General features: G+C 52.1%; 1 protein-coding gene across 1 annotated transcript in view; it reads right to left on the bottom strand.

The window, feature by feature from the left end:
- Positions 1–4,229: 4,229 nt before the first annotated feature.
- Positions 4,230–18,107, bottom strand: part of IGFBP2 (insulin like growth factor binding protein 2) — a 54,879-nt gene continuing 41,001 nt past the window's right edge. Inside the window, exons 2-4 of the mRNA XM_067000074.1 lie at positions 8,381–8,604; positions 7,093–7,233; positions 4,230–5,535 (exon numbers count right to left, since the gene is read on the bottom strand). Of these exons, the coding sequence (XP_066856175.1) occupies positions 5,368–5,535; positions 7,093–7,233; positions 8,381–8,604 (533 nt within the window). The 3' untranslated portion in view covers positions 4,230–5,367. The remainder of the gene's footprint in view (positions 5,536–7,092; positions 7,234–8,380; positions 8,605–18,107) is intronic.

Genomic DNA, 18,107 nt, shown 5'->3' with positions numbered 1-18,107 from the left:
GGGACCCGCTTTGCCTTTGGGGTGGGAAAACCAGAAGGGGTGGATGTGGGAGCCAGGCGAGCGGCATGGGGACCGAGGCGCACGGGGAGGTGCCGGCCATTTCACGCACCAGCGGCCGCAGGGTGAGAGGAAAAGGCTGGAGCAGGGGTGAGGACAGCCCTTGGACCACATCTCCCAGGGGAGATGTTCAGCAGCTGGGTTACCCCTTGTCTGTACTGCAGTGGCCTTCGAAAACCACTAGTACAAGAGCATTTTGCACTATTTCTCTGCTCCCTCTCTCTCTTCCTCCTTCTCTTTTTCTCCCCTTTCCCCATGAAAACTTTGTTGTTGTTTTCTTTCCTTTTTTTTTTTTTGTGTTGTTGTTACTGATTTTTTTTCCCAAACGGAGCATTGTATATTTAACAACAGACAGCTCACCTCGCTTCCAGACCGCTGTCCTGGCCCTGGCGAGGAGCCCTGCGCACCGTGCCCTGTCCCCAGCCCCGCCAGCCGCCCGCCACTGCCACTGGGACAGACGTCACCACGCACGTCACCCACCGTCACCCACACTAGTTCACACACCAGATTCCGAGTTTCCTGCCTGGTCTTTTTTTTTTTTTTTTTTTTAATCTTTAAGCAATACTCACTACACATTTTACGGTAGCTTTTTATAGCTTTACATACATACGGTAGCTCTGTTGTTTCGTTTTGTTTTGTTTTTGTTGTTTTTTTTTTTTTCCAGTAAACAAGAAATACTCATAATCTTACTGGTGGGAAAAAAAAAAAAAAGCAGTTTGTGAAAAACTGACAATGGAAGAAGAGCTTAATGCTCTGTTTAGCATTTTGTACTTAAAAAAAAAAAATCTCACATTTTATTAAAAAGTGAAGATTGCTGTATACTATTTATTCAACTTATAATTTATGTTACTCTTTGATCTTTGTCTTTTCTCATGACAAAGCATTTATTTAATAAAGTTATGCATTCAGTTAGCTTGTGCCTGACCCTCGTGGAGCGTCTGTGTGCCGGCCCTGCCCTCAGCACGCTGTGCCCGGGGAGGCTCAGCCAGCCCCGCAGGGTGCTGCGGGAGGTCCAGGGCAGGGCCGGCGTGGTGGCAAGGGTTGAGGAGAGCTTTAGACTCCAGAGCAATCTGCTACGGCAGCAGTAAAATCGCGAGGTTGAGCTTTGAGCAGGTTCTGCCAGGTTATTTGGGGAGAGAGATTGGTGCCGGTGATGCTGAGCTCCCAGCTGCTACCCCAAACAGATCCACAGTTTGGGCCGCAGTGTTTGAGCCTCAAAACGCCACGGGCGAGGGGAAGTCCTGCCCCAACACCTCGGCATGCAGGAGCATCCCCAGCCCATCCCTGCAGAGCAGCCTAGCCCAGCCAGGACGTGGTCTTCAGAGACCTCAGGGTAGCTCTCAGTGCCCCTTCCCACCACCGCTGTCCTTACCAATGCCAGATCCCCAGATCCAGCCTCCCCTCCACCCACACCACCCATCATCCTCCCACACACCCGCCCTATGCCCTCCATCCACCCCAGCTGCCAGCATCGCCCCACGTGCCCACAGAAGGGCAGGACACAAAAACGTCCCCTTCTTCCCCAAATGAGGACTGTAAGTTGCCAGTGGCGTGCCAAAACACGTCCTCCCCATCCTTATCTACACCACGCGGGGCTGGCTCTGCCTCCTGCTCACCCCAAAGCCCCTGGGGGGCCAAACCAGGCTGTGGGGTCACCCCACACTGCAGGAGGCAGCCGGCACCAGGCGGCGCGCTGAGCCTGCCTGTGCTGCTTGCGCTGCCTGAGCTGCTCGTGCTGCTGGGCAGGGAGGCGCTGCTGCTGCAGCTGGCAGGCGTGCAGGCACTGAAAGCGGGCTTTCCACCCCAAAAGTGAGGGTACTACCCCCCCCAGCTCACAGGCCAGCAATTCATACTCCTACGGCCAGGCTATGGCTATGGGCAGATGTAGAGAATAGCTATAGCTACGCGTACTGTCTCATTATGTTGCTTACATTAAATATTATTTGCATTATCCTAGTGTATAATGTATGCTGTACTAGGACTGCAGTTTGCCAGTGCAGACAGCTTTGTGTGCACACCAGGCCCCGCGGGGCTTCCCCTGATACCTAAGTGCTGCTGGCTCTGTCCTTGCAACCCAACCTCCCACCCCATCACCCAAAACACACAAAGCTGGGCAAGAAGAAGCCCCAAAGCCCAGACCCCAGCTGTGACAGCCAGCAGAAACGTGCATGCACACACGCACACCCTTGAGGACGTGTCACAAGGCTGGGGAAATCTAACCAGCAGCTCTTTGCTCCCCTTGCCGTACAGCAGACCCTCTGCCCCTTTGCAAGTAGCCACCAGTGCTGGGCTGAGGGCTCCTCTCCCCTCCCGGCTCTCAGTCCAGGTACAAAGCCACCCCCAGCCCCTGCACGGGACGGCAGCCCCAGGCATGGCTGGGCTCTGGGCTCCTTTGCCACCTCCCCCAGCCCTCTTTGGGCAGGGTGCTCTGCCTGCCCCCCCACCCCATGCCTTTTCTGGGTGCTCCCCCCCAAGCTGCCCAGCTAAACACAGGATTTGGCTGCCGAAATCCCTCTGGGGACAAAGGCTGGCCGCGCACCCCAGGCCCAGCAGGGGCAAGGCCCACCAGGCCCGCCCACAGCACGTTCCTCACAAGGCCCCTGGTTAACCCCAGCCACATGGGGCCTTGCCCTCAGTGCTGCAATTTTAACTGAATATAGCATGGTTTGTTGTTATTCTGTGTTTTGTGGTGGTGTCCCAAGCGCTGTGCTTTGGCCAGGGGAGTTTTCTCCAAGCAGCGCTCTGCCCAGCCCAGAAACTCTTCACGCAGCAGGCAGAGGAGACCAAAACCATCAAGACCTGGATGATCCATGGAGAACAGGTCCATCTGCTGGCTAACCAACAGCACGGTCAGACACAAGCACCAACTAAAACACTGCGGCTGGGAAAGCCGGGAGGAGCAGAGCTCCCTCACCCTTACAGTCTTTGGCCAAATATCTGCCAAGACCCCAAAGCGGTGCCCGCACTGGGCAGAGGGACCCTCCCGCGGAGCTCTGCGAGCATGAGGCTGGTCAGGGTGCTCACGCTACCCCCTCCCCACCAAACCAAGTGTGACAAAACCACCCACCCTTTTCCACCAAACCTGGCTGCCATCAGGCAGGGAAACGGTCTCCGCACATGTGCTGGCCAGATGCTGACTTGAGAGGACTCGAAGGCACGGTTGCATTTTGCAGAACCACAAAAAACCACCGCATGCAGCAGGACCAGAGGGGGGAGATGGGGGTGACACCAGCTCTTCCCTGCTCATACAACTGGGACCAGTAAGGATGAAAGCCAAAATCCCAGTGTCACTTGTTGGGCCCAGCATTTACAACACCCCCAGGGCAAAAGCTAAACAGGCCCAAATTTGTGTGTGATGCCGCAGGCAAGAAAACATGCTCTATTAATAGAGGGGAGTGGGGAAGGGGGGGGGGGGGGAAGATGACAGTTTTCTGGCATCCCATTTAATTTATTCCAACTTTATGCAGCTCAGCTTTTCCAAAAGAGAAAAGAAAAACAAAAGAAAACTTCCTGACTCCTAAACAAAACAAAAAGTACAAACTGCAGCTGAGAGCCAGCATGCACAAGGTTTACATGAAAAAGCAGAACACCCTTGGCTGTTAACAGAAAACAGGTAGCATCATTTTTACAGTTACTTGGCTTTGCATGCAGGTGCGTTCCTCCCTCATACGTTCTTGCTCCCTCTCACACATATCTCCATCGCTTTCCCACCACAGCCCCAAGGTCTTTTCCTCTTCTCCTCCACTGATACTTCCAAGCTCCCGCAAGGACACAAGGGGTTTAATATACACAGACCATCCATGCTCTTTCCACTTCAGATGTGAAACATAGGGACAGGAAGGAAGAAAAAAACAGCAACAAATCCCAGTGCTCCCTTTCCTGCAAAGCTTGGGGCTTTTTGCTTTTCCTTACCCAGCTTCAAGCCCCCAGATGAGGGATATCAGCAGGAGGACTCCACTGTGGTGTTTCTCCAGAAGCTCCAAAGACAGCGCAGTGACAGCACCAGCCCCTCAACCCCTCTGTTAGCAATGCCCACCCCAGCCCTGCCCAAGGTCCTGCAAAAAGCTCTAAGACAATTTGCTTGCTTTTAATGTAAGGAGAAGGATGTTTGCAATTGCTTTGCAAAGGGTAGCCATATTAAAAAGGGGAGGAAAAAAATAAAATCTCCTTGCTTAGGCGACGGGGAAGTTATTTATTCTCAGCGTCGGTGTGTTCTGTACAGAAAGAAATCAACAGGTGAAGTAACGGCAGAGACACATCGGTCCTCAGAGCGGCATGTCCAGTGCAAAACCTCTCAGAGTGCCTGCAATTGCTTGGCTTTAACCTATACAAACGTGTACGTGGGCAGACGGGTGCGTGTGTGTCCTGGCCTTTACAAAGCATGATATATACTGTACTTACAAAAAAAAAAGTGTGTGCTGAATAGCAAATGCTCACTCCTGTCCCAAGCGAAAATGGAGGGACAAGAGCAGCTGCTGGGAGTGCAGGTTTTAGATGAGTTTTTCCTATCTAGAAAGAAAGAAAGAAGAGAAAGAGAGACACTCCCTGGCTGGTTATCCTAAATCTACACAGGCATCCTTCCACCCAGCCCCGGAAAGTTCACTTTAGCTCCCTCAGCTTAAGCCGACCCTAAGAAATACTGGGCAACAGCCCTCCAAACCCCTCGGAAAACCAAGCGTTCAGCTCTGCAGTCACCCAGAGGCCCCATCCTCCTGGACCAGCAGGGCTGGCTGCAGCTAGGGGTGGTTTTGGGGGGACTGTCTTGTTTCTATCCACTGGTGATGCCCCCTTGGGGGACGCATCCCCATTGCACTGGCATGTTCCAGCTGGGAAGGGGGGCTTTCCTCCTTCCCTCCCTCCCACACCGCATCCCGCGCCAGGACCAACAGGACACGAGAAGCAGTATTTACAGTCTTTGGTCTCGGGGGAGGGAGGGATGGAGGGGGAAGTGGGATTTTATTTTATTTTTTTTTTATTATTTTGTTTTTTCCCCCTCCCCTCCATGGCAAAGGGTTTTGCCTGCGGAAGGTGCCGCAAAGCAGCAGGGAGGGCAGGGCCACGGGGCGAGGAGCAAAAAAGACCGGTTCTCTGGCTGACATTGGGCAAAAGACTATAGGAAAGCAGTCCCTTCTCCTTGCAACCCCCCCCCACCGCCCTTCCCCTCCCCTCGTCCCTTCCCTCCCCAGGAGCCGGGCAGCAGGAGGGCAGAACGTGGGACCCAACCCTGGTCTCTTCCAGAGCCTAAAGAGACGCGCTGAAAACCATGTACAAATCCAGCACCAGGGCCACGGCGAGCAGGATCACGTCCGTCTACTGGCTCCGCAGGGCGTGTGCTCCCCGGTCCTCCTGCTCGTGGGCTGTGTAGAAGAGGTGGCACTCGGGGTCCCCACGGATGGTGGGCGCACCCTGGATCACCTTCCCGTGGATGGGGTCCACGCACCAGCACTCGCCACGCTGCCCGTTCACCGACATCTTGCACTGCAGGGAGAGGGATGGGGCAGGCGTCAGCTGAAGAAATACATGGAGAAGACCACCCCCCATCACCCCTGTAGCTCCTCTGGAAATTCAGCGCAGATGGTTTGGATTTAAGCAAGATTTAGGGGTGCTGTGCTAGGTCTGTGCTGCAGCAGCATTGCTGCTCTGGTGACCTGGCTGAGGGCTGGACCTCTTCCCCAGACCATGCTCGGGACCAACGAGCTGATTTCAGCGAACTACGAGGACAAACACCCCCCAGATGCATCCCCTGCTTTCAGCCATGGATGAAAGCACCCCCAGAGTCAGTAATTCCCCAGGGAAAGAGGGATTAAATATACTGACAGAGGGCCTCCATAAGCTTCATATTGCCTGCAATTGGGCTAAATGTAACAGCTAGGCCCCATGGACAGACTCAACCATGTTTGGGAACAGGGTCCCAATCTGTCCCCGTACGGAGGCAGGGACCACAGTGCACCTGGACCTGGACTCTGTCCGCCAAAGCATGCTCTGGTTAGAGCAAAATTTCTTGCCCTAACAGCTATCACCCACCCCTTACACTGGCAGGGCTGCAGCACCTGGTACCTGGCGCTCATCCCTCCATCCCCAAGGGACACATCCCTGAACAAGGCACAGCAGGAATAAAGCTCCCACAGCAGAGGTGAATCCAGCAGGCCAGGCTCTGCATGCACTCTGCAAAGCTGAATTCCAGCCATTTTCTGCAGCTGGACTGAGGTCAAAACACAGCCTTGTTCAGGGGAATAAAAAGCAGGAAAAGAGGTAGAAAAAGCAGCCCCCAGCATGAGTGCGCACCCAGGCACCCTCCATCTCATTCTAGCCCACAGGAGGTGGGAGCAGCCAGGAATGCTTTTGTTGGCATCCAATTCCCAGCAAAGGAAAAGGAGCTGACACTCAGATCTAGAAACTAGATGGAGAAAAAACTGAGAACAGACTCATGCTTGCCCTGTTTGCCCTCAACCAGACCAGGTTTTTGACACCATAGCTACAGAAAAAGAAGGGACAATGTGTAACATCTGCATACTGCAGAAAGAGAAGGGACAGAGGAAGATTATCTCAAAGCATCCTGCCCTTTTCTAATGCTTTTAAAAAAATAGTGTTCCTGATCAAGGGTTGGAAGTAGTCCTTAAAAAGGCTTAGCCATGAAAACAGCAGGCCATTTGATCCCTCCAAGGGATCAGCTCCACATAGCCAGAAGGGGTGCTTGCATATAGGTACCACTGATGCAGGCCAGCCCTGGACCAGCTGGTGTTTTGCTGCCAAAGAGAGCTTTCTCCTGTCTGCAGACTCTCCTGCAGCATCTGATGCTCTCCTAGAGTCTGTGACTGTTCCTCACACTGCAGACATCAAACATCTGGCTCTGAATCAGGCTCCCAGAGGCTTTGTGGCACCACAGTATATTACAGAGCTGCCCCAGCCCATCTTCCAGGGCCCCTGGGACCTGCTCCCTACCCCAGGAGCAAAGGAGGATTTCTATGCGGTGCTGAGCAGAGGGATGCCACTAGGAGCACAGCTGGACCTAGGGCTCCAGCTCTCCCCACTTGCCTGCTTGAGATTGTACAAGCCATGCTTGTCGCAGTTGGGGATGTGGAGGGAGTAGAGGTGCTCCAGGGGACCTCGCTCATCCGGCAGCCGCATGGTGGAGATGCGTTCCAGGACCTGATCCAGCTCCTGCTGACAAGGGGTCTGAAAAGAGCCGAGAAAACAGAAAGACAAATAATCCATGTAATCCCAAATCCGTGTAACGCGACCATTCACAGCATCTTATCCCCAAATCTTCACGTGGCCAAGAGCCAACCCAACACCTGATTGCAGGCCTTGAAGGCACAATGGAAAAGCCTCGGAGATGCTTCCACAGCAGCCCTGAGCCTGGGCTCCCAGCTGAGGCAGCTCCGTTAAGTTGCACCTGGTGTTAGCCAGGGCAAGTCTGCACCTGCCTGGTTCTGCTTTATGTTGTTCCCCCCACCCTCCCAGAAGCGGTAACAGCATGGGGACTCTCTAAAACGATGATACCCCCACCATGCCGTGGAGCCATGTCTGTCCCACAGAAATCACCCACTTAAGCTAAATTTGACCCAAGGGCTACAGGAGCGAGTTCTATCTTGTGTAGCACAGGGAGTGCACACTGGGGAGACTGGGCCATGAACATGCCTTTTCCTTGGAGAAAAGGGCTCTTAAAGCTCCTCTCTGCCCCTGTATTCCCCATATATAAATGTCTTATGTTTATAGAGAAGTATTACAGACCTTTTAGGGTGGCTTTCCAGCCCTATGCCACCTAGTTGCCTTGACCAAGCTGCCCACTAGAGGGAAACCATGGCCAAGAACCGGAGGGCAGCCGGACAAGAACAGGACACTGGGCACTGTCCTGCTGCATGACAGCCCCACAACACACTCTCGGGGGCCCCCCTCAACCCGCACTGAGGCTGTCCTGCAGCAGGCAGAACCCCCCACCATAAATCCCTGGGGGCTGCTTAGGGAAAAAGGGCGTGCAAAAGCCAGGCTGCACGCAAAGGGCATGCTCACGCCCCTGCAGGGGCTGGTGCTGAGCCAGCGGGACCCCCCTTCTCCAGCCCTGCTGTCAGAAGGTGAAGCTGCAATGAAAATAACGCCTCCTCGCCAGCACATCAAAGTTCATCAGATGGCGTGTTCAACCCCAGCTTCAGGCCAAAACAAACGTTTGCTTTTCTTTCTTTTTTTCCCCCCCTCTCTTTTTCTCTCTTTCTTTCTTTAAAAGGCAGCTGCAAATGTCACTTTCGCGTTCAGCATCTCCCCCTGCGAGCCCCTGTTAGATCCCCATGCCCCCACCTCCCCCTCACACGCTCCCTCCTCTCACCCTGCCCGTCGGCATCCGCGACTTCTTCGAGTCCTCGTGGTTGTGATGGGGCTTGCCCACTTTGCCCATCTGCCGCTGCTGCTCATTCACCTTCTCCCTCATAACCGCCAGCTCCTTCATGCCCGTTTTCATGGGTTTCCTGCCCCCAGCTCCGCTCAGGATCCCTGGGGTGCCATCCACGTGATTCTCGGCAAGGATGCTCTCGGACCGGTCATCGCCATTGTCTGTAGGAGAGAGGGCAGAGAAGGAAAGGGTCAAGCTCAGCCAGGCACTCTCTCACATGTTCATCCCATCCTGGATCGCTTTCAAGCATGGACAGTTACCAAGCCATAAAATCTTTGCATGCAAAAATTTCAAATTGCGTTAGCCCTTTCATCTGGAAGGTGAGAATAGATCCTTTCATTCTGGAGTTATTACCACACGAAAAGACAGTTTAGAGAGCAGGGGAAATCGCTGCTGCTGGAGAAGTTCTTTCTGGTTTTTCTTTGACCTTCTAAATTACTTCCCGAAGAATGTAATTTTCCCATCAGAAGTCCAGTTGAGTTAGTGATGCCAAGTGTACTTCAGCTCCAAAACTTAAAAACCACAGTGATTAGTAACAATACCTTGAGTCCATCTATCATCCCCCAGAGTATCTCCAGGAATACTTGCTCAATATTAATGTGCTAAAATAAATTCTCAGGACTGCTTTCAAAAATACCTTTCCTCTTTTTTATGGCCACCCTAATTTCCCTCAGAGATCCTGCCATTTCAGTGATTGTCCTTGCCGTATCGTCTTTCACATTGTCATATGGTGCATTACTCACCCAGCTGCTAGCACGCAGCCTACCTACTTCTGTGTTTGGCCACTTCTCACAGCAGAACCATCCCAAACGTCCTGGGCCTGACTCTGCCACTGCTGCAAGCCACAAGACCCCTACCTAATTCAGCCCTACTTAATTCAGCCATTTCAAATCTCTTAGCAGAAAAGCTGGGATAAACACCAGGCTTTTCCCACCTCCTCCGTTCTCTGCTTTGTGCATTTTCCCACTTTGCCGGGCACTGTTTCTGTAGGCAATCCTTGCCAAAGTAGGACACAATGATGGCAATGCCGCAGTCCCTTTGGACTTTGCAGTGGAGACAGATCTCTAATCATCCCATTTGCTCCAGCAGGTGACAGCTCGGTCTCCTCCTTGGTGCCTGGCAGTACTCGTGGTCTGACCTGGCTGAGATACAGAGAAACCTGAGCAACAACATCTAACACTGAAGCTGGATTTAACATTTGAGCTAGCCCTGCTCTGAGCAGGGGCTTGGACCAAGACTTCCAGAGGTCCTTTCCAGCCCAAATTATGATTCAACATATGTACGCACGCCACCTTCTCATTGCAACAACCCAAGTTAATATGCGTCTGCATATAAGAGCTCTTCAGCAGCTTGGCAAGTACTATGGCAGTGACAGACCAGGCCCTTTTGGTCCTACAGTGGTGACGAGCACCAAGTTTCATAGCATACCAAGGAGAACCGTAGCACCCAGCCTCCAAGCATCAGCAAAACAGTCCAGACTGTCTCTGACGCCTCTGATTTCAGCTTTCCAGCACCCCAGACGCTTGTATAAAGTCACATTAAACTGTGAATGACAGGGCACACAATACTTTAGTCCATGTAACAAGGCTTAATTTATGGTCCTGCCCTGCTTTTTGGAAGACCAAGCAGGCAGAGCACTTAAAAATTTTAACATTTCCTTCCTTTTAGAAGGTGCATCATGTTTTGACAGGACGTAACTGTACCATCTTGACAGAGTGCAAAATCATAATAGGAAGTGTTTTATTTCTACCACAGCTTCCCAAGCTCTTTTCCACCGGTGTTATGACCCCAGGGTCCCACAAGGGAAATTGCAAGAAAAGTTTTGTCTACAATTACTCAGTAAATGTGCAGCTGCCTACAGACTGATGGCAGAAGAACAGCCCAAGAAGGCTGGATGACAGACCAACCCCAACATCCCATCCACAACAGACCGCCAGCATCTGCTTGGGGACATGTGTCAGAAGGACTATTCCCAATCTGTGCTGGAGAGCAGCAGCAACAGCCCTTCTGTGCTGGAGACGGCATTTAAAAGGATTTAAAAAAGGATTTAAAAAGCCACCAGTGGACCCATCCTTCATGGATTTGTCCAATATCCTTTTGAACTTCCTCCCAATTTTGGCCCCAGATCTCCCAGTACTGGGATCGTCCCACTTCCCAGAAATACTGAATGTGTTTGGTTTGCAGGTTTTTAGCTGCTTAGGTAGTGACTGAAAAGCAAACATGGGGCAAAACCAATCTGGCAAAGTCCACGACTTTCCTCAATACTGGTTCCAGACAAGAATTTGGATGAGGCTTGATAGCCAGATGGGCGAGCTCAAAGTCTGGGCTGCTGCCTGGCGATTGCTGCCTTGGCTATCATCCGAGGAGCAGGGCAAGGAACATTTTGAGCAAGAATCTTCTGTTTATCCACCAGTCTCCCCATTAATTAGAAACACATAGCGAGAAGAGAAGGCCATGAGGCCGCCCTTCAGACAGGATCAAATGAAAAAGCACCGTGCAGAAGATGGGCAAGGCCTGCCAGGCGCTGACTCGCAACAAGCTGCTTAGGAGGTTTTCAGCCTTCCAATGTCTTTTGTCCACTCCTCGGTGACCCCACGAAGTGACCAACACCACAAGAAGAGCAGCAGCAAGGCAGTGTTTTGGACACGTTGCGGTCCCCTGCTCCATTCAGAAAACCGATGGTGCACAGGGACCGAGAAGCAGCGTGCTGAACGCAGTGCCTTCCCTGATCAGCTCTCGCTCCTTCATCCCTCCAACTAAAATATATAGACATCTGCCCAAATAAGCACTGCTCTAGTAAATCAAGGCAAGCTGGTAAGCCTCTTGTCGGCTGATTCATTCACAAAACCTGCTTCTGATAATATTTTCGCTCATTTTTCTCACTTTCCAACGCTAACAAATGTCAGCCCAAAGAAAACCCCTGATGGGAGCAGAGCGTGCAAGCCCATGTGCACGAACACACCCAGGGACGGGAGAGGTTGGTCTTGGCTCCTCGAGCACCCTCACAGGAACAAACCTGGAGCCAAGGCCAGAAAGGTCCAGCTGCTATCAACTGTGAGTTTTCCTCCACGCCGCTGAGATGGGTTGATCCACCTTGGGCAGACTCCAGAGCCCCCAGCACAGCTTTTCCCTCTCTCAAAGCCTGTGCTGCTCCTTAGGAGGAGTCCTCCTGGGCTGAGGCTTTCAGAGACGGCTAAATCGAAATCAAGAAGTGCCTCCCATTTTGTCCTCCCCATTTCTTGCAACTTCATGCAAGCCAACAACCAGGACATCTCCCCTTCCCAGCAGCTGGGGAAGGCGACAGGACAGGAGACTGGGCCCACCTTTCCTTCATGAAATGAGGCCCAGCTTTGGTAGGCCTCGTTTCAAAGATCTAAGAGGGGCCTGGCTGCCATGGCAAGTGCATGAGACATTGAGCCTCAAGGCTGGGAGAACGAAGAGCCAAACAATGCTTTTTACAGCCAAATAGCCAAGAGAAGCGAGTTATACGTGCTTGCTTATGACTATCTATGAACCAATTCAGCCACCCGCCGACCCCACCAGCATGGGATGGGCAGGCATGAGATCGCCTAAGATACACAGGCCTAATCCATTTGTCATCCTGGCAGACGCCCTTGTGCTGACCAATTTCAATTTGCGCTAAATATATCCGTGAACAGAGTGGTGCCGAACTCCAAAACAATTATGTTTTATAGCTCTTCCCTTTTCCTATGGCATGTGGAAAACATCTCCTGTGCTATTTTGGATCAAAAGGTAGAGCACGCCGCGCAGGGCGGGAGCGGTGAGGCAGGAATCAAAGCAGATAGCCCAAGTTCTCCTGAACACCGACACGGAGCCCATGAAACACCTCTCTCCACGCCAAGAAAATGATTTCCTTATGGCTTTTTTCAAGGAAAATTCCCATTGGCTTCAATGGGGCGAGGACTTGGCTGAGGAGGAAGCTTATCCAAAAGGCCATCAGCTAATGTCTGTAGCCAGCCACGCAGCCTCGCCAACATTTTCAGAAGCGGCTACTAATTTCCAGCACTAAAATTTTCAGGAATCTGATTCAAGATCTCCAGGTACTCCCACCGAGACGGTGGAGGAACAGAGGGGCTTAAAAAGGACCTGCTGGTTCCTGAGAAGAACGGAGAAAGAAGCCCCATGCACAGACAAGCAGCTGCCTGACGTGAAAGGCACATCTTCATCCCTTTGGAGAGCCTTGAAGCGTACGTGGGCTGTGGGACAGGACCCAGCCGGCCACGATCACTGCTGCATGGCGGGGAGCAGGTGCCATGCCAAGGACCACATCACCCTCGCCAGCGCCGCCCTCCCTCTGCAGTTGCTGTCCTCCCCCAACAGCTTGCTCAGAAGTTTCACATGCATTCGCTTATCCATCCAGGGTGTTTACACAGCATCCAAGTGCTGACTGTGGTCTGAAATCCACAGAAAGTTTTGTCCAAGTAGCCTTCAACACCCTGCTCACAGCCCCCTCAGCCTGATGGCCTGGATGCTCCCCGGGCTCGCATCTCCCTGCCGCAGCCATCCCTCTCCATCTGAAGAGAAAGAGCTTTACAGACCATTAATGACCCTGGAGATGGAAGTGTTCTTCCTGGGACACAGACAGACAGACTTTAAGGAGTTCTGCTTCCCATCTCAGCTGCCAGGAGCCCAGCCCTTGTCCTGCACAGCCTGAGAGCAGACAGAGCCTGTAAGCCTGACCCTTACCATGCACCACAGCCAGGGAATGACTCGCAGGAAGGTGGGGAAGGAGCAGACAAACCCTGACTGCAGCCCCAGTGACCTCTGCTTCATCCCTCTGCAAAGTGCAAAGCAGTTCTAGGAGAGCTCTGGGCAAAGGTTCCTGTGCAATAGCTCTGGTGTGGGTGTTGTTGACCTGGAGCTCGGATACCTCAGGAAACGTTTGCCAGCAGGGATTATATCGGCGTTGCAATTTCCTTGCGGCAGGAGCTGCCAAGAACAAAGTCCCCCCCAGGCCTCTGGCCCACCCTAACCCCAAAAGGACCCACGTCTGTCACTACTGCTGCCAGAATACGAAGCGCCGCAGTGGCACAGCATCCAGCAGGGCTCAGCTGACAGGGGAGGGGGATTTTGGGGCACCGGTGCACGGCCCAGCCCCACACATAAGTGAGCCAGGCTGGATGTGACTCTCCAGAGGCAGAATAAACCCAAGCAGCCGCTCAAGTTTCACTCTTTGCACTCAAAAAAAAAAATGACTGGAAAATGCCACAGAGGGAGTGCAAGTAATGGGCAATGTAGGAGAAGGGAGGCAGAAGGGATGTAGGGCAGAAAAGAAGCCTTCCCACCCCAGGACATCGCTCACAGAGACCACCTGTGGATGCGCAGGGAAGAAGAAACAGCACAGTTATGGAGCAATCCCTCCCCAGATGTCCCCCCAACAATGAGCAGCTCAGGAGCTTCCTGAGCCAAAGGACACATCCAGACCAGGTTTGGTTTAACAGCCATCAGACCTAGATGGGAGGAATCCCCTGTTTCGGGTTTGACTACAGGAACCCCACCTAAATACCTCCCTCCTGGTTCCCTCTCCCCAGCCCCGCGGCCTGTTGCACTAAGCCTCATCCAGCCCTGCAGAGCCGGCACTTACGCACTTCAGTTGGCTGCAGAGGAGAGCAACCAGGGGTGCCCACGCCACCCAGCTTTCAGAAGGGCCGGTCTCCAAAACCCCTCAGAAAGGTGGGCCTCTGCAGGACACAGAGCTGAGAGGCAGAGATCAGCTTGGAGCATCTCTCCATCCCTGGGGTTATTTCACTCTGCCAAGGTGCTCACTAACGGTGAGGTGAAAGAGGAAATTCCCACTTTGTCCTACAAGAGATGGCTTTACCTCCACTATAAGCTGTCCGCAAAGCACCCAGAGCTCCCCTGGGGCTCTCCGAACTCCCTTTATTTTTTTGCCATCCGATCTTTTCACTCCATCTCTCGCAGAAGGGAACGCTATGTCCTGCCCAGGGCTTGCTTCACAAGCTCCTGTCCCTGCCCCGAGCTGCTAGCACCGAGGGGTGATCCAAGGGGCACCCAGTGCCTTCCTTTGGCTCAGCTGTCTCGCAGGAAATGCTTTATGCTCCTGCAAAGTGCCAGGACATTGACTCAGGACAGCGCAGCCTCCAGCAGTCACTTAACTCTTTTCTCTGCTGGTTCTTGGTGGCTGCAAGGAACAGCTTTCCCTCCTTCAGCCCTCTGGGTCCAAAGCTGAGGAAAAAAAATACACACCTAGTGCACAGTGCCCTGCGGCATGCAGGCGCCCCATCACACCCAGACTCCTCCAGCACACCGGAGCAAGCACCAAAGCAATGCTGAGACAGAACTGATCGCAGATGAGGAAGAAGAGGGACTGAAATGTCCCTTCCCCTGGGCTTTATTTCAAATTGTTTTTTGTGTTTTTTTTTTTTTTTTAAATCATGTTTGTAGACTGGTTTCCCAAGGATACAGGACTTGTGCAATAACACAGCCTGCCCCTAGGTGTTTCTGCATGTGCATGTGTTTGCATGACTGCCTATTAGTCCTCCTCCACCTCCCAATATATCTACAAACACGTCAGCAAATGCCAACTAAATCTCAAACGGGAACCCGAATTCTCAAAAATAGTAAGTTTCCACCATTTCATGGAAACGTGCAGCCAGGCTGAAGAGAGATGAAATAGCAAGGTTTGTTTTCTTAGCTTTCTTTCCAACTGATTCAGCTGATGGGCTATGTAGCACATCACCAGCCTGCTGTGTGGGCCCAGCAGAGCACAAACCACCACTGGGGAAGGTCTGCTCCGGCCCTCCTCCTGCCAACAGCCAGCCCACAAATGTTGTTTGTGACATCCTGCTCTCTCCCATGCCAGTCGTCTGCTTTGTGCTAAGAATGATAAGGGAAAACGCTGTTAGGGTCGCTCAAAAAAATGCTTCTCCAGTCCTCTCATTCACCCAATGTCCACTCGCAATCCCATTTTTCTCTCCTCCACTTCTTCTCACAAGCGTGGAACTGCAGAGCTGCAATCATCATCCTCAAAGGTGCTTACAGCCGAGATGCCCCAGACACCTAAATGCCAAGGCAGAAGAACCGGAGGGTCTCAGCTCACGGCCGATGACAGTGGTTTTCTCCCTACCTTTGCCACACAGTGAGACACCTAGGGTGAGCTGACTTGCCCATCTCCATCCTGCGGTACAGGGGGAATTCACTCGCTGTTTTCCCAGGATGCTGCTAAGACACTGGTCCCAAAAGTGGCAAATACCACGTTTTGATGTTTTCCAAGGCTCCTGTTCAGCAGCACATGCACAATTTCAACACGTGTGAAGGCAGCTGGCTAAGGGGAAGAAACGTTAATATGTTTGAAAGGTTTTGCTGAGTGAGGCTCTCCGAGCTCCCTGCCACCATAAAAGCATTCCCCCTTGTTAACGAGCCGTATCTCAGCCCTTTCAACACACTTCTCTGATTAGCCCTCCACAAAGCTGCAATCTTCCCAGCAGAACCAAGTGAATTAACTCAAAAACATTTTAAGCTTCAATTAATTGCACTGCAGCTTCCCTGTTTGACCTTGACCTTGCCTGTAAAATCCCTAGGGTAGCTACTTCTTAGTCATTAGGGGCTTCTGCCTGAATGAACTGAGCTCTTAACATCACCAGGCCAAGTCTCTGCCTTCCATCCCCTGTCACTTGCAAGTATCCCTGTGGTCTTCAGTGCCTCGGCCACCCTAACAAGCCTGCACCAACTTCCATTATAAGCTCAGCCCCTAAATCCTCAGTTCCTATGAATTTCCACAATGAAATAAGACCGCAAAACCACCCTATTTACCTCCTAGAGGCTTCACTGCTGTGTTCAGATTTCCTTTATTTTCCCAGTTTGTTAGGAAACACAGGATCAGCTGAGCCCAAGCCCAATGAGGTTTTTGCTTCACACAATCTGGACAACATGAGCACTCCTCTCTGCAGCCTACGTGATGGTGCCCCCAAGTTAATTATTATCTAAGTGACCTCGGTTTGGCAGCAGGATGCTGCACCTCTCTTTACTGCAGGAGAACAGCTGCTGGCAGTCACAGAAGCTTCAAGTCCTAATGAGGGCAATTCCCAGGTGTGAAGCTCTGCAGCTTGGCCAGAAGGAAGAAGAGACGCCCTGGGGGCTTGGGAAGGGATGATGGGCTAATGATCTGGTGGACACACAATCGTGAACAACCCAAACTTACTCTGAGCTTTTCTCTCCCCAAAAATGTGAGGGAGAGAATGTAACATACAGGACTCATTCAGACTTGTCCCATTTTGAGACGATTACCTTTCTAGCTTCAGGCAGCAACAAGTAGGCACCAGGTAGCTGGAGACAGGCACCAAGGAAAGAGATGCTACCAGATGAATTGCTCATATCTGCCCACCAGGGTCTTCCAACACATGTAGCACGCCTCTTGGATAGGGTGCTTTAACCAAATACAAGGCATCCTCTTCCAAATGGAGGTGGCCAAGTGAAACTTTTGGGTCCTTCTCATAGAGGTTTGGCAGGTGGTCCAGTGCTCATTTCTGGCCTCAAAAGCACTCCCTCTGCAGGCAGTGCCCTCCACCTGTTCCAACTCCTCAGGGATGGCTTAGTTCAACAGAAAGGTGTCCTCTGACACTGGAAACCCAATTGTGCCCTTTGGTGCCCAACAACAGCTCCCACCAAGAGCAACGGCTAGTGCAGAAACAGCTCTGGACAGCGTACGCCCAGAGGAACCTACAACAGCATTCCCATGTGCTTTCTGGGAAGGCTACGCGCAGGGGTGCCAGAAATCTGACCTTCCGCTCTGCAGAAAGGTAGAAAAGCTTGAAAATCAGGAAGAAAAACAAATGAAAAAAATACAAACCTCAAAAGGTCAGAGCAGTGCCCCACCCTGCCTGCCAGAGCCATCTCTCGTCTATCTCCGGTGCAGCTCCACTCCCTTCTCAGCCACATTGGCTTCTCTAGTTATTATGACTATTGCATGCAAATGGAATGAACTTCAGCCATTTGTATTACTAGTTTTTAAATAACATCTCACTTTTCCACAGTCAGTTTTCCAGACAGCGGCTCGGTCCAGGGCTCCCCTCACCACCCACCCAAATCTCATTGCGCATTTCCTCAAAGTCTGCCTTTTCAAAACACGCTATTATTATGGTAATTCCTTTCTACCTTCTCCTCAGAAACCCTGCCAGACCCCAGCTGCAATTACCACCAGTGTCACCTCGAGGTCTGCCGGACTTACTGTCCCCATGCAACCCCCTGGCTGAACACCAGCTCTCAAAGCCAACCCTACGTTGGATTTTTCCCCAGGAACCTGCATTCCCCAGAGGCAAAGCACAACTGCCTCCAAATAAAAGCGGAGCGCTGAATTGTAGGTAGAAAGGCAGCATCTGTCATATTTTAGTCGCAAGGCTCTTCTGCCCACCAGCAGCTCCCAGCTGTCTCTGGCACTCTCAGACATTAGCCTCCCCTCCTCGTGGGGGCCACCACAGGCTTGTCAAACCCCACATTTAAGCCCCAGGTCGAGGTGTTCAGATCGTGGCTTTTTCCTCATTTGATGACCAAACACAACAACTTCGCAATTATTTCAGGTCACGTCAAAACACTTTGTTCATCTCAGATGGAGTTCCTGGAACAATATTTCATTCTGTCTGGCAGTCACTTTGCTGGATTTCCTTAACCCTTGTTTTATGCTTCT

The sequence above is a fragment of the Anser cygnoides genome, chromosome 6 (assembly GCF_040182565.1).
Source record: "Anser cygnoides isolate HZ-2024a breed goose chromosome 6, Taihu_goose_T2T_genome, whole genome shotgun sequence".
NCBI classification, from domain to species: Eukaryota; Metazoa; Chordata; class Aves; order Anseriformes; family Anatidae; genus Anser; species Anser cygnoides.
The sequence above is the reverse complement of the archived record's forward strand: the minus strand, read 5'-3'. Positions and strand labels throughout refer to the sequence as shown.